At 43.8% G+C, this 21,277-nt stretch overlaps 1 protein-coding gene across 1 annotated transcript in view; it reads left to right on the forward strand.

Moving 5' to 3' along the window:
* Nucleotides 1–21,277, forward strand: part of LOC135914493 (U2 snRNP-associated SURP motif-containing protein) — a 51,059-nt gene that overhangs the window by 3,462 nt on the left and 26,320 nt on the right. Inside the window, exons 4-13 of the mRNA XM_065447376.1 lie at nucleotides 308–471; nucleotides 3,384–3,448; nucleotides 6,045–6,136; nucleotides 9,757–10,011; nucleotides 10,686–10,888; nucleotides 11,524–11,567; nucleotides 13,853–13,957; nucleotides 14,492–14,558; nucleotides 17,482–17,657; nucleotides 20,242–20,404. Coding sequence (XP_065303448.1) covers nucleotides 308–471; nucleotides 3,384–3,448; nucleotides 6,045–6,136; nucleotides 9,757–10,011; nucleotides 10,686–10,888; nucleotides 11,524–11,567; nucleotides 13,853–13,957; nucleotides 14,492–14,558; nucleotides 17,482–17,657; nucleotides 20,242–20,404 — 1,334 coding nt within the window. The remainder of the gene's footprint in view (nucleotides 1–307; nucleotides 472–3,383; nucleotides 3,449–6,044; nucleotides 6,137–9,756; nucleotides 10,012–10,685; nucleotides 10,889–11,523; nucleotides 11,568–13,852; nucleotides 13,958–14,491; nucleotides 14,559–17,481; nucleotides 17,658–20,241; nucleotides 20,405–21,277) is intronic.

Here is a 21,277-nt window from a genome sequence, read left to right on the forward strand (position 1 = left end):
TGAGGCTATTGCAGGAGTTTTATCTCTTTATGTGGCATATAAAGTAAAAGCCTTGAACGTATGGCAAATTGGAAGGCCCACATGACAATGATAGTACAGACACATTGCGTGAAACTCTGAATGTGCCCACAGCAAACTGGCTTTTGTGCGTTGTGTCATGCACTTACAGAAAGGTTGTTTCAAATAGTGAAGTTTGTTTAGTCATCTAAAACTTTCCCTTTACTCAAATATAAAAAATCTTATGGGCATGAAAATTTGTGGTTTCATTAGATTTGTTTTTTCTTCAACTCTCTGCTTATATTTTTAGAAGAGAAAGCGACTGCCCAGACGGGTAAGCTTTATAAGCCCCCTAAGCTCACAGAAGCCACGAGGAGGTTGGAGGAGTCTCAGTCTCGTCAACAGCAACCACAACAGCAACAGCAGCATGACTTTCACTCGTCCTCTTCTCAAAGTGCAGCTGCAAGAGAAAAGGTAAATTTTTGTTTCGTGCTACATCAACGAATTTTCGTAATGTCAGACAAACAAACATTCCTAAATATGTGCACCGGTCACATTGCACTGCTTGGCCTGTATAATGATGATGAAAGCTTTCTTTTGTGGAAGTAAGATGGTCTTAGAGATCCTATACGTGGGGCCCCAGGTCCTTGGCTCCACTGGCCTCGGCTGCCTGCCGGACTTGGTTCAGAAACGCCATCTGCATCTCTAGGTCCGAGCTGGCGAGCTTTCCCTCCCATTGCCCCATACTGGGGGTTAACAGTTTACCTAGGTAATTACTAGCCTTCTGGGTTTACTCTCACACCCCCATGGAATGTGGTAGTGTGGGCCTACTTCCTCACCACGGACAAGACTTTGGGTATAGCATCAACTGTAGTCCGTGTGGCCTGCATGATTCGTTTCTAGGCAGGCAGTACAACTGTCACATCGTTTGTTTTTCACACTTCTTGTGTTCTTTGAACAGATTGCATTGTCGGGGGTAGTTCATTGCCTGTGGTGAGACGTATGAAATGTGTGTTTGTAATCAAGGCTGCTAGTTTTTTTTGTTTTTGTTTTTTTAAGAAATATGAGAAGTTAGGGCTAAAGGGTTATACAGGGGTTGTTTCAGCCAACTCATGCCAAGCTTTGAGAAACCCACATGTGCGTTACAATACCATCAACTTAGTATTGTTTACTGTCCTCGTGAGTAACTCTTGAGCTTTAAGTTTTCATGTTTGAGGGCAGTAATTTCACTGCGCACAAGTGCTCAGTCATGCGGTACCTTTTTAAATCTTGCACACATTCTATGCAGCTCGGAAAAATTATAACCACGGCAGCTATCATCAAAGGAAGAAATTATTTGGATATTTCTCAACAGGCTTTACAATTTCTCCTTTGAAGAGTTTGCATTATTGGTTACTTAATCCTTGTTAATAATTACCTAAGCTCATAGTGAAAAATACTCCCAAGTTGCTCAAGAGAACAGGGAACAGCAGTAAGTTGGCATTCTCGTAATGCCCAAGTGAAATTTAAATGTTTGATTATACATGGCTGAAACACTTATGTACAGTAGACCAGAAATCCAGTGCGTCATGGACGCAGCATGTCGAGATAGGTCACAACCAGTTCATGTGCAGCAGTGCCCACCACCTATTTTTATTTCATTTATATATACAGTCGCTAACTGTTTATTCGGACCTCACGGGCACTGTGGAAATGTCCGAATAAACAGGTGTCTGAAAAAGCAGATTAAGAAAAAGAAATCCTTGATTTCCACGCACTTATTCTGGCTCGGCAGTAGGCTTGAAGAAATCATGAATGCGCCGTTGCACGCTGTTTCTTTTAAACACAATCAGATAAGCCTGAATCTTGAAGAGGGTCGTACGGTCACTATAGGTGGCTGAAAGCACAGTCACTGCTTGTACACGCTCTGCATGCGACGGAAGCGTAGCACATGGAACGTCATCTTCCGACTCATCGTCCGGCAGTGCAGCAGAAACCTGACGAATGATCTCACCGTCGTCGAGTTCTGCGCATGTCAGTACAGCAGTGTCAGCAGCTGTAAAACTCAAATGAGACGGTGTCCGGAATCGCAATGCAACCACTGCACAGGTCTCGGCAGAACATATTCGGCGTCAGTAGGGAGCACATCGGTAGGCGTTAAATCCCAGGCCTTCCGGCACCCGCTTGCCGGCATTCCCCAGCGCTGTCTGCGCCATTAGACACTTGACGCGATGTTTCCATATGCCACGTTGGATCACCGCAACCTCGACACTGCACACAAAGCAAACATCACCATGCCGTCACGCCGACACCAGTTGCACAAACGAAAAACGTGGCTTACTCGCAGCGTCGTGCGCGAAGAAACAAATCAGCTGCTGGATTGTCTTGACATGGCTAACTAAGCTGAAACTGGAACTGCTGTAGAGCCACTCTATCGAACCGGGCAGAAACGATGGTGATGAGCGGGGATTTGCAGTAGCGCCACTTCGTGGGGCAGCAAGGAGGCTCCGTTCAATACAAAAATGATGTTCAGCAAGTCGAACCATGCAGCGGTCAAAGTTGGTGCATGGTGCTCTCGATCGAATTGGCTCAAGGAGTGTCCGAAAAATCAGACGATAGGTTGCAAGGTGTCCGAACTTTTGGCAGTTGTTTACATTATGGTCTATGGGGTGAGTGGCGGTGCCGCAAAGCAGACCGAATAATTGAGCATGTCCGAATTTTTGGAGTCCGAAAAATTGGTCGGCGACTGTATACTGCGATCTTGGTATTGAAACCATAGCATGGTGGTACCAGATATGGAAGCAATAAAGGGCATACAAAAAAAGAACAGCAAGGCAATTTGCAGGATGATTAATACACACTTCAAATTAGATGCGCCTCAATAGATAATGCATTATGGCTCACAATATCGTTAGTAAGGTTATTCCAATCGGGGATAGCTTGTGGAAAGAATGAGTACTTGAAGCTATTGATTCTTTGCGGTAAGGGCATAATTGTCTTAATGTGTTGACTCCCTGTAGATTAACCAGTACAAAAAGTTACCTGACGTGTCAATGTTATAATGGCCATTGTCTAATTGATAAAAGAATTTAAGCCTGCAAACGTAATTTCTCATACCAACTGGAGAGAAACCACTCATTTTTATTAATGCGATTACAAAACTCTGACCATAGAGTTTTAAGAAGGTATGGTAGGGTATATAGTACATGTTAGTTTTAACGTAATATTTTAGAAACGGCTGCAGATATTCGCATCAAATTTCACGTGCTTACAAAAGATGCTCTTGGGTACAAACACGAGACACTTTGTTTGTGTGTGGGCTATATAAAATATTCTGGTCTTATTTCATTCGCGCTCTCTTTCTGATCTTGCTTGCTGTCACAATAATGGCTGTACTTTTACTTTAGGCAAAAAAGAAAGAAAAGGAGAAGAAAAAAAGTAACTTGGAGCTCTTCAAAGAAGAACTCAAGATGTAAGTAAGATTTGACTGCATGATAGTGCTGGTTTTATGTTGTTTCTGTGTGCTTTGTTGTTGTGTAGACAGACTCTGCTATAAGGCGGCCGAGAGGAACAACTGGTGTGGCTTGAGTCCACAGTGCTGTGTTTCGGTTCCGATTCATATCTTGTTCATCAGATCAGCAGTTTACCAATCAGTCTACAGCATTGAATGAATCTCGTACAGGGTGGAATATTTCGTTGTTCTTTTCTTTTCTCTTCTTTTTTTTTTCTCTCTCCCTTCTCCTGCAAGAAGGATGATTCAATGCCAACACTTGTTAGATATTAGCCGAATCGCCTACATTGATTTAAGTAAAAAGCCCTTTACACAGTTATGTATACCTTACATGGAGTAAATTTCAACAACTGCAATAAATGTTATGAAAAAATAGCACAAGTGAATATTACAGGAAACTAGGAAAATGGGGAAAAAAGGTTTTAAAAAAAACTTGCGCCTTAATGGAAATTTGGTAGCATGTTTATTGGGAGAGTGAAAGAGTCTGTTCGAGGCCCTGTGTATGTACAGAAAAAGAACAAAGTTTAAGTACTGCTTTATTTTTGAAGTCCAAAAATGTTCGCCGTGATGGCTGAGTGGCTGTTGCATTCTGCTGCTAAGCAGGAAGTTGCAGGTTCGATTCCCAGCCGTTGTGACTCAGTTCAGTGGGTACCGAACGCAAAAACGCTTCTATGCCTACAGGCATCAGTCAAATGAAAACTGCCAATATGTAACCTAACAGTGCACCGGATGTTCACTAGGTGGCAGCATTTCCAGGTGCAGAAGCGCTGGCACAGGAACAGTGTAAAAATGGCCACCCCACTAGCAACTTGCACCAGGGAGGAACAAAGATCTGTTATTTGCTTTCTGCATAACGGAAGTGTGAAGCCTATCGAAATTCATTGCGGAATGAAGGCCCAGTATGGTGATGCATGTGTGTGACAGCAGCAAGTCTACGAATGGAGTTGCAAATTGGCAAACGGTGCAACATCCATGGCCAATGCTCATCATCCTGACCAGGCACAACGTGTTTCGACTTAAGAAAACATTGCAGCCATTGATGCTTTCATGATGGAAAACCGCTGAGTGACGCCATGTGACATTGCAGCAGCAAGGTGGCTGCCCAGCAGCTGACTTCTGAATTGAAACATTGATGCGTTGAACAAGACGGGGATGCCTTCCTTGCAAAAATCGTCACTGGGGACGGAACCTGGGTTCACTACCACCAACCAGAAACGGGGAGAGCGAGTAAGGAATGGCACCATTGCTCATAACCTGAGCCAAAGGAGTGCCAAACACAGCCAGCAGGAGGGAAGGTTATGCTTGACCCTCTTTTCGGGATGAGAAAGGTGTCATCTTGGAGCACTACACGTCGTGAGGGACCACTATCACTAGTGAACCATGCTCTGACCTCCTAAAGAATCATCTTCTGCAAGCAAGCAAATCGAAAGGCCGTGGATTGCTGTCTGCAGGTGTTGCAACATGACAATGCACAGCCTCATACGGCCCATGCAGCAGTTGCATCAATAACAGACCTTAAGTTTGAATGTTTTACGCATCCACCATACTCGCCAGACCTTGCCCCGAGCGACGTCCGTATGTTCGGACCACTAAAAGAAGCCCTGGGCAGCAAGAACTTTCATTCTGATGAAGAAGTACTCCATGTGGTACAAGAGTGGTTGAGTACCCACCCAAATGAATCGTTTTCTAGGAGAATACAGGCACTTCGTAAATGCTGGGAAATTTGCATTGAGCGTGGGGGAGATTATGTTGAAAGGTTATACAGCTTTGTACCATGTGGACACAATAAATAACTTTTTTTTTTAATTTGCAGTTTTCATTTGACTGACCCTCGTAAATACAGTCGAACTTCAAGATAACAAAAACTCGTATAGCGAATTATCGTATATACCAAAGGAAATTTAAAATGTGTCTCGCCGATGTCTGCATGTAACAAACATATGCTTATGAAGAATATTGGATATAACGAAGATATTTTTGGTGTTGGGTGCGACTTCATTGTAATAAGGTTCGGCTGTGTAGGGGCGCATTAAAATAATCCCAAGTGGTCAAAATTCCTGAGGAGCGTTCCACTAAGACACTAGCCCCAGCGTTGCTTTTGGACATTAAAATCCAACAATTAATCTGTTGATCATTGACAAGTTCAGAAACACAATTCAAAAGGAACAGTCGATTAAGTGAAGTTAGTAGTTCAGGTTTGGTTAGGGTGCCCTGTCTGCAATTTATTTGTTGTAGAAAGTCCTGCATCTAGCCTGGTGTAGCTGTTTCCTAATTGATCATTATGTTGAATGTGCCTGACCTAATTTATATCTCTCCACCGTTTTAATACGTTCGCAGAAATAACCCATTACCACACAGTTTAATGTGCTCTTCCATTAGTTCTTCTCGTTATATGTTTACATGAATGAATAATGAGTGTCGTAGTAGTCCATGAATTATTTTGCTACGCATGAAACGTCTCAATAAATGTGGGTCTGAACTAGTAACCTTGTGTGTACTGTAAGCCTAAAGCACAGAGTTGCATATAGCGTAAAATGTCTTACTGTTGCACTTGCAGTATCCAAGAGGAACGTGAGGAGCGATACAAATTGAAGGGTGCCCTCAAGGACAACCTCAAAAAGGGAGATAGTGACCTGCAAATCAGGCTTGGTGAGATTTGCTGTCTCTCTCTTTCTCGAGGTTAACTTCTTATGCTCGTGCACTTGTCTAGCTTGAATGTTGCAGTTTCATATGAAGCCTTATTTATTCATAACACACATTCTGCTTAGCATTAATCAAGAGGACTAGAAAGTGCATGTGTGTTGTTTGTTTTTGATGCCAGGTGACTTAATGCCGTGAAAAAACATGATATATGCACTACAATTCCTTTTTGCGAATGAATAATGCATGCGTAGGTTTTTGGAATGTTCAAATTGCGTAAAAAAGTGATTTGGTGCAACACTAGCTGCTGCTGCTGCTGCAGCTTCATTCACTGACTTCTGCTAGACTTCATTTAATATCTTCGTCATTAAGCTCGCATGCATTTTATAATAGTTCTGCTCATTTTATTAGATTTCTTGTTAGGTACAATGCATCATCCATTCTTCCAAGCCTTTCCATTCACACTGAGCCAAAAAAATTTAGACCAACACTCGGATTTTCATTCTTACTGGGCCACAAGGCAAATATCATGGTACATGATTTGAGTACCTTCCTTGCTGCCTGGCTTGAAATTAAAACTGACAATTAGACTTTTATGCAAAGTTATGCTTGCTGGAGAAGTGGAGATTGTGCGATAACTTGGAAGTAGTTGTGGTGCAAAGCAGTTTGTTGGAGCAAAATAACTCACAAACACAGTACTTGTGGGGCTGCTCAACAATGACAGCAACAATGATGCTTTGAAGGTACTATTGGATGCTTTTGGTCCGATTTATTATTTACGTGCAACAAAGTTTTTTTCTCTCTCTCTCTCTCTCAAGTTCTAGATTAGTGCGTGCGATTGCACAGTATTTAGGGCAAACAGTTAAACCTGGATGTAACGAACCTATATGTAACGAATTCCTGGATTTAACGAAGTTTTTGAATTCCCCAACGCTGCCCCCATTGAAGCCCATGTATTTTCGACCTTGATGTAACGAACGCGTTGCGGCGGTTAGCCTTGATGTAACGAACTCCCAAAGCTGATCAGTCATTACTTTTTGCACTTTTAAGGAAAATTCGGCCGAAGAAATGCTCTAGATTATTGAATATTAATATTGTAAGGAGCCAGCAGCTACGCAAACGCCAGGGATTGCCGCGACCAAGCAAAGTTGGCGATGATGATGATGATGATGATGGCGGCAACTAGCGCCGCTCCGTGCCTAACGTAGCAGTCTTTTCAGGCTTTGCTTGTCTAGCGTGACGCCAGGTGGCATTGGTATCGGCAGCTGATTTCTCTTTCAGATTTATTTTGTTTCGTATGGATTTGAGGACAAGCATTCTTATTTAGTGATTTTTATTTGTTTCAACGGCTTAGACGCACTTATGTGTAAGAATTCACTTGAAAAGCAACGCTGATAGCCGGTTCTTTCATTGCCAGGGCGCGGGAAGGGAGAGGGACGATGACGAACGACATGCGTCACTTTTTTTTTTTCTTTCTCTATGGATGCGTTGCATTCGCCATTTTAAGTGTTGTCCTGCGTTCTGCACGTGTGCGTGTGTCAACTGTGGCCTGGTGAGACACCCTACCCTGGTACTGGTTTGTCCGACTTGTTTTGGAGGTGCTAGGCCTGCCTGTCGGCGTGTAGTCGTGCGTCTCCGCTTCTAACTACGTCATCGGTTGGTCGTGATGAGTTCTGCTGCCAGAAAACGAAAAGTTCTGTCTTTTGAAGACAAACTCGCAATTTTAAATGCTGTCTCCGCGGGCGAGAAGAAGAAGGACGTTGCCGCCCGTTTCAGCATTCCAGCGAGCACACTATCAACGATTTTGAGTGCGGAACACAGCATCAGAAACGCAGTGGAGTCGGGAACAAGCTCGAAGAAAAAAAGACTGAAGCTGTCCACATACACTGATGTGGACAAGGCAGTGTTCACGTGGTTTTTGGACACGAGAGCCAGAAATGTACCCATAAGTGGTGCGATCTTGCAACAGAAGGCAAAGGATTTTGCGTGCATCTTGGGCCATGATGATTTCAAGGCAAGCAACGGGTGGCTGCAGGGATTTAAGAGCCGGCATGGTGTCGTCGGAAGAGTAATCAGCGGCGAATCTGCCTCCGCAGACAGCGATGCTGCTGCTTCGTGGGTGGCTGACAAGCTGCCTGGAATCCTGAGTCGCTTCGAGGCGGCTGATGTCTACAATGCCGACGAGACGGCTCTATTTTATCAGATGCTTCCGGGCCGCACGCTAGCGTTGAAAGGCGATGACTGCCGCGGTGGAAAGCAGAGCAAGCTCCGCATAACGATTCTGCTGTGTGCCAACCTCGACGGCACAGACAAGCGAGTCCCGCTAGTTGTCGGCAAAAGTGCCCGTCCCAGGTGTTTTAAGGGGACGAAGCGTATGCCCGTGAAGTATGTGGCGAATTCCAAAGCTTGGATGACTCGGCCAATATTTTCTGAGTGGTTGAAGGAATTTAACCAGGACGTCAAGCGGCAAGGCCGTCAAGTTTGCCTACTGCTGGACAATTGTTCGGCGCACCACGTCGAGGGCCTGCAGCTGTCGAACATCGAACTGCATTATTTCCCGGCCAACTGCACGTCTCTAATACAGCCCCTGGACAAAGGGGTCATTAACAGTTTTAAATGCTGTTACCGGCGCCGACTAATCCAGAAGATACTTCTCGACATCCGTCTGGAACGGGAGATGAAGATCGACATTTATCAAGCAGTCGAGATGCTTGCTGCCTCCTGGCAAGAGGTCAGGGCAGAAGTTATCGCGAATTGCTTTTTAAAGGCCGGAATAGCCAAAAACGCACGGGCTGGTGCCGACGAGGAGGAGGAGGAAGACTTTTCTACTCCGTCCGATGTGGCCGAAGCGTGGAACAAGCTATGCACTAACGGTGGTGTACCCGACGACGTTGAACTGACTGACTTTTTGTTTGCCGACAACGCCGCCGTGGCTACAGAAGAAATGTCTGATGCAGCAGTAGCTGAAAGCGTGCAAAATCCCGATGGCGGTGATGATGGTGCCTGTGAGGCAGATCCGTGTGACGTGCCTTCTGCAAAGGAGGTGATGAACGCAATGGACGTTATGCGCCGTTTCGTCGGCTCGCTCGACGATGAAGGAGCTCTACACGATTTAGTTTCTTTGGAGCGGCGTGTTGAGCCGTCACTTGTGCCGAAGAAGCAAGTGGAAATTACGCAGTTTTTTGGTGTAAAATAAATGCTTGAAGGGTGAGTTCACCTTCATGGATATATTGAGCTATTTGGTTTCGTTTCTGCATCATTCGTACGAGCCTTCACGCGAAACCTGCATGTAACGAAAACCTGCATGTAACGAAAAATTGCGAGCTTTTGTCAACTTCGTTATATCCAGGTTTAACTGTATTGGACAAATTGTTAGATACTATACATAGCTTGATAAGGAACACAGCTTTGAGTTACGTGCATTCTGCGCCTCTTACTCTGCTTTAATGGACAAATGATAGTGCTTTTTTTATGTTACATTAAAGTATTTTGCTTTGCATTTGTACTTTATTTACATTTAGAAATCACATTTTTGTATAACACTGCCAAATTGCATTGGCTCAGTGGCATAGTGTAGCCGTACACTCTGAGCACATTCTCTTGCATGGCGTTTGCTTCTTTATGAACAGCGGATGACTACCGTTACCCAAGTCTGGGAAGCTTCGACACTGGAGACCCCAACACCACCAACTTGTACCTGGGTAATTTAAACCCAAAGATGACTGAGCAGGAGCTGTGTGAGATCTTTGGCCGCTATGGACCCCTGGCCAGTGTCAAGATCATGTGGCCCCGATCACAGGAAGAGCGCCAGCGCAAGCGAAACTGCGGTTTCGTTGCCTACATGAATCGCAAGGATGGCGAGCGTGCAATCAAGCATCTCAGTGGTATGGCCCTCTTTAAGCAATGCTTTGTGCAATGTCATGGGTCGGGGTTACTGGTGAACCTCTATACTAATATAAAGTACTCGATTTAACCTGTTTTGATCCTGGCCACATTGTGATGGGAGGGAAATACAAAAACGGCAGTGTACTTAGATTTAAGTTAACATTTTAAGAACGCCAGGTGGTTGAAATTAGTCAAGAGCCCCCCATCACGGCATGCCTCATAAACATACCTAAATTTTGGCACACAAGACCCCAGAATCTAATCTCTGATCTAACAAATTAAAAAGTAATTTTCTATCTAAGCTTTATTGAAGGTCATGTAAATTTCTCCAATTTAGCTGAGAGAACCTGCTTTGTAGTTTTGATGCATTAAGGTCCTTGCATGTCATATGCTTACACTGGGACCTCCAAACTGAATGAGAAAGATAGAGACCTGCAACTAAACAGCACTTGGGCAAATAACAGAAGCTTCGGCTTGGAGGCGTCAAGTTGAGGGTTCCCTTGCTTGCCGAGTGTTGATCACAGTGTGCTCATAGCCTGACATGAAGGACTGTCCTGCACCGAAAATTGATGTGACAAATGAAGTGTGGTGTACGGTATAGATAGAGGCGGCTTCAATATAGGTATCTGACTTGTTTCTTGACTCTTGTGGCCCCTGTGCTTATTTATTGCAGGCCAGGAAGTGATGGGTTTTGAGATGAAAATGGGCTGGGGCAAGGCAGTGCCCATCCCCCCGCACCCAGTATACATCCCACCAGCCATGGTGGAGCTCACGCTGCCGCCACCTCCTTCAGGCCTTCCATTTAATGCCCAGCCCCAACGAAAACCCAGTCGGCCTATTGACCCTCAGACCATGCCGCCAGAAGAGTTTGAGAAGGTCAGTGAGAGCTCAAATGCCACTAAGGTCATTATTAGTTCGTACACGGCACAAATGCGAGCTTGAGGGTTTTAGGATCCTAGTTTCAGTGTCCTTGGATAAATATCGCATTCGTTTTGTATAAATATTGTAAATATAATTCTTGCAAGCATATTTAACTTGAAAACCTTTATCATGTGTTGGTTACGGGCTTGGAACTGGCTTGTCATTTACTATTTGTTATTGTGCCATGACCATCGCATGTTACAGCTGAAGGCGTTGTTATGCTTGTGTCATGCCTGGGTACCTTCTTTTTTTTTTTCATCTCTTTCTGACGAAACACTTTGTTAGTTTTAGGAAGTAAATGTGTCAGGTTGCAGTAGGGGAATAACCCTACGGCAGGGTACTGCGGGTGGGGGAAGCTAGGCAGTAAAATGTGCCCGTGGTGTCATGTGATATAGTCGAATGTTGGCAGGCTTCATCTTTTGTAGCTTACATGTTTCACATGGACAGGCACGCATTGCTTTCATTTGCGTTTCTTCGCGTAGCACTGCTCATAGTCTTTGCCTTTTTTTTTTTCTTACTGCTGTCACCGAATGTTAATATTAATGAGTATCTCATCTGTCCCATGTACGATGCGATGCTGTTTCCTGCAGATATTAGCCAACGCAGTAGTGAAAGTGGTTATCCCTACAGAAAGGTACTGGAATTCTTTTTTCTTCTTAATGCCTACATTGTCGTATTGCTCCATGCTGAATTTTATAAGTTAGTTTTTGTGTGCTGTCTTGCCAAAGCTCCTTCATCCACTTTGTCAGCAGCCTAGCTAGCTTTGAATTCCTAACAAATGATAGGCTTCAGATTGCCAAGGCATGTGTTTTGAGGTAGCTATAAAAAAAAGAATAAAGAAAATAAAGATGACTGCATGTCGGTATAGATGTCTGTAGATGCAATTATCTAAGTGTTTACCCTTCTCAGGCCTGCACGGCTGCAGTGTTGATTTTTATAGTTGATAGCGCTTGCTTTCCTGTGTCAGGTTACTTGCAGACAGGATTTGGTTGACCAAGAATCTATGCCACCATTTTGCATGCCAGTTTTCTACTTTATTTCTCAGTCGTAATGTTAGCTGATTATCATCTTTATAGTCAGCAGGAACATGGCGCGAGCAAAAGAGGGGCTTAAGTACTTTTTGTAAGCGTAACTTGGGCAGTCATTTTTAAAACACGGAAATCTTCCTGTCCACCCTTCTAAGAAATCATAATCTCAGGTGTATTCTTACAGCCATCTTGATGTACCAAATCAGTTTAGTGAATTCATTACCATACTATGAGTAGCATTAATGGATAGAAGGTGCCGTACCTCAGTGGGACCAACAAACAGCATTTTGCAAATGTGAGAATCGCATACCAGTGCTGTTTGATGCCACCTTGTGTAGCCAAGTGTGTTGCTAAATTGCTGGAGGAAAAGAAAGCCAAGCTACAAACTCTGAAAAGCATGAAACAAAACACTACTGGAGATGCAGATTTGTGGATGCAATGAAATTCGCTGAAAATTTGAAGATGTGTAACTCTGTTGTGCTTGCATCTGGTTTTATTGATGCTGAATATGTATGAAGTGATTTGAAACTATTCACTATTTGGCGACTGAAAGGGGATATGTGTGCTTAGGTGAACAGCCAAGCTGACACACAGCGGCGCACAGGCCCTGGCTTTGTGACGGGGCAAACTTAGCATTTACATGGGTTGTTATGTGAAGCGACCACGCCTTAGAATCCTTGCTCTTTTCCTCGCTCATAGATTTTCCAGTGGATCACATTTATCTGTAGCACAAAAGGACAGAGCATGCGTATTAGGCGACGCACACAATTGCTGCGCTTACAACTAAAAATCAGTGTACTCCTCTTCTCCTGTTTCACCAAAGTTGACCGTTGGGCAAGCTGTTGCTGCATAATCAATGTTTTTCCATCACATTAGACACGAACAGCAAAATAGACACAGGGCATTGTGTGTGTTTATTCTGTTGTCCATGTCTAATGTGCTGGAAAAACAACTCTCCCATCTCCTTGAAACTGCTGCTAGGCTTGTTCGAAGCTAGTTAGAGACTATATCTGGAAGAGAGCTGCTGTTTGCTTTATGTGATGTGGAACAATTTTCTTATTAAGAATATTTGTGCTAGTGAAGGTTTTGAAAACATTACTAATTACTGAATACTAAATAAATAGTCCTGTGAGCATAGGGATGCCTCTAATAATGCTGGTGCAAGTCTCACATATGTTTCTGCAGTTTGGTCCCACTGAAGTGTGGCACGAAGTATTAAACAAATGCTGTTTTGCAATTCAGAAGACTAGTACAGTACGCAATGCTATCATGTTGGCACTTTATAAGCCAGAAAGCAGATTAGGCAGCTCAAATATTTGCACTTGTTCCCGAGTTGTTTGTGACAGCATTTCATTTGTGCTTGGGACAAGCTGAGGCACCAGTTGTGCAGTTTTTGCTTGACTGTTGGAAGGTTAAAAGCACATGTATTTTGGCAAGTGCCTGTTTGGAGCAGAACAAATACAACGTATAAAATAGACAATGGACTTGTTTTTTCTTACATCAGAAAGCATAGTCTGTCTCGATGCCCGCTCTTCTCCTAGCCCCAATTTTCTTTCATGGCGTATCCTGTTGTGGAAGATCCATGCATGAACCCACTTTTTTCTTTCTCTCACTCTCTTTTGTTTTATTGGTCTCATGCATAGGACATTCACTGCCTGTCTTTTAATTGTATCACTTTTGCGTTGTAGTGTAAAGCTACTGTGCGACATGCTAGCATATTGTCTGCATGAGAACCAGGGTAGATAATACTGAGGGTTAGGTGTTTTGACGTCTTCTGTGGCCCTTCGTGCATATTAATTTCTCCTTTTTTTCTCGGTGGCCACATTGTCATTGCCCCTTGGGCGTGTACTACCTGTGGCTCTTTCTCTCTTGACCCATTCCCAACCCACAGGAGCCTACTCTGCCTGATCCATCGCATGATCGAGTTCGTCGTACGAGAGGGGCCAATGTTTGAAGCCATGATCATGAACCGGGAGCTCAACAACCCCATGTTCAGGTAGGATGGCATGCAGTTGCCATTATTTGTTGGTTGTCTCGTAAGCGCCCCTCCCCCTGGCTTTTAGTCGATCGTTTTAAGTACTTTCCTTCCTAGCGGTTGATTTCAGTTTCTGGAATACTGAACCTTTGTGACTTCAGTTTCGGGGCTAATTGTACTGTGTGGCGGTTACTAAATATTGCACACATTAGTTTCACACATGTATTGCTGATTTTTCTGCTTGCAGTTGTCTATGAAAAATGTAATGGTGTTTGAAGATGAAGACAACTGGATTTATGGGGTCCATTACTTAATGTTGCTATGCAGCAGGGCAATTAAGTTTTACATATTGTATAAAGAAACTTGCAAGACGATTGGTTGCAGTTTCTGGTGGCCACTTACTACTTGTGACATCATCTTACACATTTAGTTCAGTTCCTGGAATTATATTGCTGGGAAAAATTTTCCTGTTTATAGAGTTGCCGCATTTCTTCTGTGCTGTGTTGTGTGCTGCAATGAAGTGCCCATGTATGAGCCCTAAGCTGGCTATTCTAGGTTCCTCTTTGAGAACCAGAGCCCTGCTCATGTCTACTACCGCTGGCGGCTCTTCTCCATTCTACAGGTGAGTCCTGAGCATGTCATTTGTAGTGTTCTATATTGTAGTTTCAATGCTTGTGACAGAGAAGGGTATAGGAGCTGTTTCCTTCCCGAATCTTGTTTACCAAAGTTGTGTTTCATGGAAGAGCATATCCTAGAACAATCCGCCTTGTTATAGTTCCTTCTTAAACAGACATCTATGATGATGAGTTAAAGCCTTTACTGGTCATGAGGAGCAAGAAGACAGGAGATGTAATGCTTTATTTCGTTTATGAAGCTATAATTGTTTCATTGTGGTTTTTGCCTTTTACCTAAGTGATTGCACCAGGAACGTTCTACAGTTGAATCTTCATAATTCGAACTCGAGGGGGCCCAAAAGTTTATTTGAATTAAAAGAATTTCGAAATAAAGGAAGCTAATTGAATAGAGGACTTACCTGCAGTTGCGCATGTGCATTGACATGAGTGGGAAGTTCCATAAGATTTATTCACATGTATTTACAAATTTCAGTCAGTTAGTGCTTGTACCGTGATTGGAGACAGCGGGTGCACGTGTGTACTATAAAAGGAAACATCCCACGTCTTGTGACGATTGCCCCTTCAGAATTTTGGTATGCTTCACCGCGTAAAATTGCTGTACTGGGGCGAAGTTGACTTTCGGAAACCGGCATTATGCAACGTGCGGTGTTTTCTGTGCACCGAAGCCATTGGTGAGGATTATTATAGAGGCACAGTCGGCGCCATTGCTAACAAATGCGAATTGTTTCAATTAAAAAAGAGGGCACCGAACAGCAAGAAGCTTGATAGCGAACGTCAAAGTAGCTAGGCCTAGCGTCGCCGCATTGTGGCTGTGGCAGCCAGTGGATCTGCGTGCAAGAGGACTCGCTCGAGGCTGCGCAGTAGTCAAGATGGCAGTGGTAGTGGCTTTGATTAATGCCGTCTCGGACCTGCGATCATGGCAAAAAAGTTCGGACAGTCGGATTGTGAAGGTTTTTTGCGTCTGAAATTTAAGGTGTCCTTATACATTGGCTCTGTGGGGTACATAGCGGTACTGCGACAGTAACATAAGTCACTAACCCGGCACGAACAAAAGTAATCGGTGATGCGCGCCTGCACACGCCCGCGCAAAAAGTTCTGCCACATCTTTTTTTTTTATTTTTTTTTATTTTTTCCTTTCTTCGTGCACGGCGTTGAAGAGTCTCTCCTGAGCTCTTCCTCTGTGGCAGCGTCTGAGGAATGTTGGCCGGAGGTGCCGCCATGTGATTTGGCGTGCTGCTGAGAACATTGTCGGAGCGCAGTATGTTTGAATTAACCGTCGCAAATGCTTGTGCATTCGAATTACCACGCATTTTTGCCCATTGTAGTACACATAACCATGACGGGACCACAGCGTCAGTTGGAATAAACCGGAAGTTCGTATTAAGCGTGTTCGAATTAACGAGGTTTAACATTAATACGTTTTGCATGGGACTGTAGGAATAGAGCATAGTAGTATCAGGAAAAATGTATTACATGAACATGCTGAGTATGCCTTTAGCATCACGGTGACTGGGCTTCACTTATGACCAGGAAAACGCATTACTGAGGGGACTGTACATAACCGTTGGTGTGTTGTGTGTAATTCAGTTATGACAACAGTGCAAAAGTATACAGTAGACTCCCTTTAAGATGAATTCGAAGGGACCATGAAAATTTGCTTGTCTTATCAGAAGAAAGCTTGGCAGAATGACCAGGTGCAGCCAAATATCTTACTTCAAATGCACCAACTTCCGTCACGCACATGGCACAGGGGAGGGGAGGGAGGGGGTGCTGTACTTTGGCCATGTGCGGTGGCGCAGGCTTTATATCTTTACCGCGATCTGCTTTGGGGGTACAGTCTAGGTGAGCTGATATCTCGTCGAGGCACTCTAGCCTCCAGAATCGGTAGCGGTGGCAGTCGCTCCGAATGTTCGCCTTAACTGAAGAGCACGTCTGAGGTGGATCGTCTTAAGCGTTTTTAAACATTGAGTAGGTCTATGGAAAACCAAACAAATGTTCCCATGTTCTTTGTTATATGCGATAATTCGGCTGAACTGAGTTTGTCTTAACGGTAGTTCACTGTAGTATCCCCTTAAACAGCCACTTCAACTCTGACAACTTTGACATTTCATGTTCATTGTATACGGAAGCAAGCCACACAAATGGTGAAATATGCTGCATAACAAATGCAACTATCAAGTTCTGGCTTTTTAAAAGTTATTTTCATGGGAAACTGGCCAGTAAGTTACATAGCATGGAAAATTTTCTCAAAGTAAGCATCTCTATTACAGAGTCACCTCTAAGCATGCTCAGTGATTTACCATGCAATTTCACTTGGCATCTGGGCATTTCTTGTGGTGAAAGTAATGTAACCGCACATGTTATCCTACCAACAAGTTTTCTATAACTAGTAAGCCTGCTTATGTTTGCCTTCTGTAGGTTCCTTAAGATTAGGGCTGCATCTTCAAAATCAAAGTACAATATCTGTACAAGGTCACTGCATATATAGTCACTACTCAAAGAAACGAAAAAGCTACGTCCTTTCTTTTTGGACATAGCTGTAATTGCGGCAAATAAATGTAGTGTACTAAATGAAGTCGTCAAGCTCCACGTACCGCCAAGTGACCCATCACAGATAGTCTGCTGAAAGCTTAGCCAACTGTTTTGTTGTTGCTTACACACTAGTAAAAGATTTATTTTTCACGATGTAGCTTAACTGTTTGGTGCACGTGTTAGTGCAGTCACTAACGGGGCTGAGCAATCTTTACAGATGTGCCATTATGATGCCAGGCAGTGCCAAGCTGTAAAAAAAAAACAAATCACTTTTTTATTTTAGGAATCTTGTTACAAAACTAGATTGCAAGGTAATGTCTGCTACAGAGACACTGTTCTTTTTCATCCTCTACCCCCACTCCCCAACTGCACTGGCAGGGTGACCACCCTAACAGGTGGCGAACACAGGAGTTCCGCATGTTTGAAACGGGTTCCCTCTGGAAGCCACCCCCGATGAACCCATACCTCCAAGGCATGCCCCCAGAGCTGGTGGAGAAGGAGCAGGAGGCCTCACCTGCTAAAGAAGAGAACAAGAAGGGCTCACTCAGTGACAGGTGAGTTGCTGGGGGTAGTCAGGTTAACAGAAAGTGCTTGCCTTTGTAAGTGGGAATGTCATAAGTGCTTCAGGGTTTTGTTGTGGGCACACCGCTCAGTCCACCACTACTAAGTAACCACCATTTTTTTTAACTACACCTAGGCACAGTGCAAAAGCATGACACCTGCATGACACAAGCATTTTGAAACACTGTCAATAACAAAGTATTGAGTAATGTCTGCCAAGGCCTCTGTGAGTGAGCACAGTGAGCGCGCACTGTTGCGCGTCTGTGTGAATGCAAAACGCCAGTCCTCACGAGGCACGGCAGGCGCAGAGCGCGGCACCGAGGAGTCGGTGCGACAAATGCAATGCGTCGTTGACATTGTCGAACTAGCCAAGCTGCTGCGTACGTACGCTGCTAGGTTCAAATGTTGCCCTCAGTGCAATCGCAGCAGTCGGGAACGCCCACCGTGCCACCGCTATCTTTGAGGGTGTTGCGGGAAAGCTTACCACCTGTCAACAGAGCACGTGTGGTCTGGGGTGGCGGAGTTCAATATATCTATTTTACGTCCGACCCCGTTCGAAATAAAGAATTTGTAATGCATGCTTTTTTCCACGTTATATAGAAAGTGTTCGATATATGCAATAATTCGATACATTCGTGTTTGATATATCGAGGTTTGACTGTACAGTAAAGGCAAGTTAATTCAGAACTTGCTAATTCGAAATTTTGGATAATTCGAAGGAGCCGCCGCGGTTCATCCAACAATGTAGTGAAAGCAATATGTAACACATCTCGCTAATTCACGCTGAAATCCGCACCACCACCGATAACTTGAACTCCATGCCATCGTGGATTGGGAGAGTGCTAGTGCACGAGAGCACGTTGGCAATGCTGGCGATGCCATGCGGATCACGCAGCTTTGCTTTTTCCACCAGCGGCAAGGACGATAACACCGTCGCCGCACACCGTGTTCTTTGTGTACAAGCGAAATCGTGCGAGGGTGAGCCGGCGCACGCGACTCAATCTTGCGTGCGTAGGCAAGGAAGTCGGGGCGGAGCACACCTTCTCCTGTCGCACACTAAGCTTGGGGGTGAGGGGGGGGGGGGAGGCTCTTCTCCTGCGGCTGCTGCTTATGGCGCAGCCAAAGTGTGTGCTTGTGTGGGCCTTATCTTCAAAGCTATCTGCGATGTTTGCAAAGTGCACATAGTGCTGGTAACTTCATAAGCGATGTCCATTCTATGTTTCGTTCGCATTGAAGCGAGAGCTGTACGAAGATCAATTCGCTTACTGCTACCGCTACATTTTCTCACTCTTGTTTTTTAGCGAGTTTCCACGGTCATCAAGCAAGATGCATTCATGCTTACCTATGCAGGCTTGACACCGTGCTTGTGATTTAGTTAGTAAGCAAATGTTTACAAGATTATACGGCTGATAAAACTACTATCTTCTACTACTATCTATACTTACTTCTTCTATCTATAAGCTATCTACTAATTTGCTATCGCAATCGATTGTTTGCTTTTTGGGCAAAACTGTGAATCTTTTTCTCCTCGCCAGTCAGCGCGACGAATGCTCAAATGGAGCAAGAGCTATCTCGACATCAGGCACATTGGACCGTGTTGTCCACGTCCGGTTTCGTTGGCTGCACCAGTGATTCGAAGCATAGAAATTTTTTTTCACGCCAATGTGATGCAGCGTGTGTGCACGCATGTTCACGCTACGTCGGAAGACTATATACGTGCCTTAACCGAGCAGTTTCTTTCTTTGACTTTCATTAGTTAGAATTTTGATTAAGTCACATTTTTGTAGCATCCTCACGGAATTAGAATTAACAAGCTTTTGCTGTACAAGGGGATTGTGGTAATCGAACTAGAGAGAGCATTTAAGTTATTGCTGTTGCTCACGGTAATAGAATTTGCTGAGAAAAGCAAGAGAATATGCCCAAAATTAACTATACACTTGCTGCTAGAAGTTGCTAGTCACATGGGACACAGAAATCAGTAAGTGGTTGGTTACCTGATGCCAAATAGCATTCAATAAAGACTAACGGCAGGCCATACACACTTCCTCAGAAACTTTCCTACATTCATTTGGGAGATCTGTCATCACAAAGCTAAGAAGACAAACCACCTATGGCATGAGTAACCATTTGTGTGCAGACAGGCCCATGAAACGGCATAGCACGCTTTGACATTGGCTTGGTCTAGGCGCATGCAATAATGTATGGCAGTACAACAATGTACTCTTTTATGTAAAACTTCTCAGCAGATGCCTAAATGGTAAAGTGTTCGAGCATAGCAAACTGCAAATTATTTTGTCTTCTTTCACCACCATCTTTCACAATTCCTGCGTGCAAATTATTATCTCGAACTTAGAAATAAAGACACTGGGATAATATATGAAAGACAAAGTATCTATAAGTTCTTCTAGAAGAGCTTCTTGTCATGAAAGAATTCCATTGAAAGAACTCAAAGCCAAGGAAAGAATCAGTGGCAAACCTTGGGCATTTGGAAATGTATCTGAGGTTGTCTGAAAAATGTGGATTCATTGTAGGGGGGCAACAACATGCTCATGGCATGCTCAATTTTTTTCCTTACAGCCAACGAGACAAACTTGAAGACATGCTGCGTAACCTTACTCCAGAGCGTCCTCGCATCATGGAAGCCATGGTCTACTGCATTGAACATGCTGATGCGGCTGAGGAGATTGTTGACTGCATTACCCAATCGCTGTCCATCCTGGAAACACCTTTGCACAAAAAGGTGAAATTCTGTGGACCACACCTATGGGGGGCAGCACCGTCATTCGCCAAACACTGTCGTACGGTTTAAAAACTAATCGCACAGCACAGAGAAGCCACCACTAGGGCACAGATAAGCAAAGTTGGCACTAACAGCACCACTGTGTCATCAGTTTCACGCTTTCTTTGATGACCAACGTCCAGACCAGTGTCCAGCACCTCAATACACACAACAGGATATTTCTGTCCATTCAGAGGGAATTGGAACTATGATAACTCATACATGTTAAGATTGTAATTAAGTAGAGGTGTAGGTATATAGGAAATTTTTTTATAAGGAACCAAATTGTGTCCTATTCGATTTGGTCTTTGAATCGAATAGTCAATAAATGCAAATATTTTTCGAATACTTTTTGAATATTTCAAAATGCCAATTGCACCCAAATAAACACACAGTTGGAGCAAAAGTACAGTAAGTTTTCACCCCCACAGGCATAGCAGAGACACAAAACATGAGAACTTGTGTAGTGGAGCAGGCTATGTTACCTAGGTATCCATATTTTACAGGCTGTACAGTGATCATTGAGACTCTGTGCATGTGAAGATAGTAATTGTTTGCTTTTAATGTTCCATTTGTGCTTTTAATAAACATAGCTTCATAACGTACCATATAAGGGCAGAAACTTGGTAATTTTAAGAATGCTATGATGTGAAAATTGTTTTATATTAATTGTGATAACGGCTGTTCATTATTTAAATACTATTCAATCAATATTCGATTCAATTTACTTCTGGCACTGTTTTATTTATAATCAATTTGATGTCAAAAATCACTATTAGCACTCCCCTACAATTAGGGGGTCCTCGTGTGTGCCAGGTAAAGCAGGCAGACCAT

Source organism: Dermacentor albipictus, chromosome 1 (genome assembly GCF_038994185.2).
Source record: "Dermacentor albipictus isolate Rhodes 1998 colony chromosome 1, USDA_Dalb.pri_finalv2, whole genome shotgun sequence".
NCBI lineage: Eukaryota > Metazoa > Arthropoda > Arachnida > Ixodida > Ixodidae > Dermacentor > Dermacentor albipictus.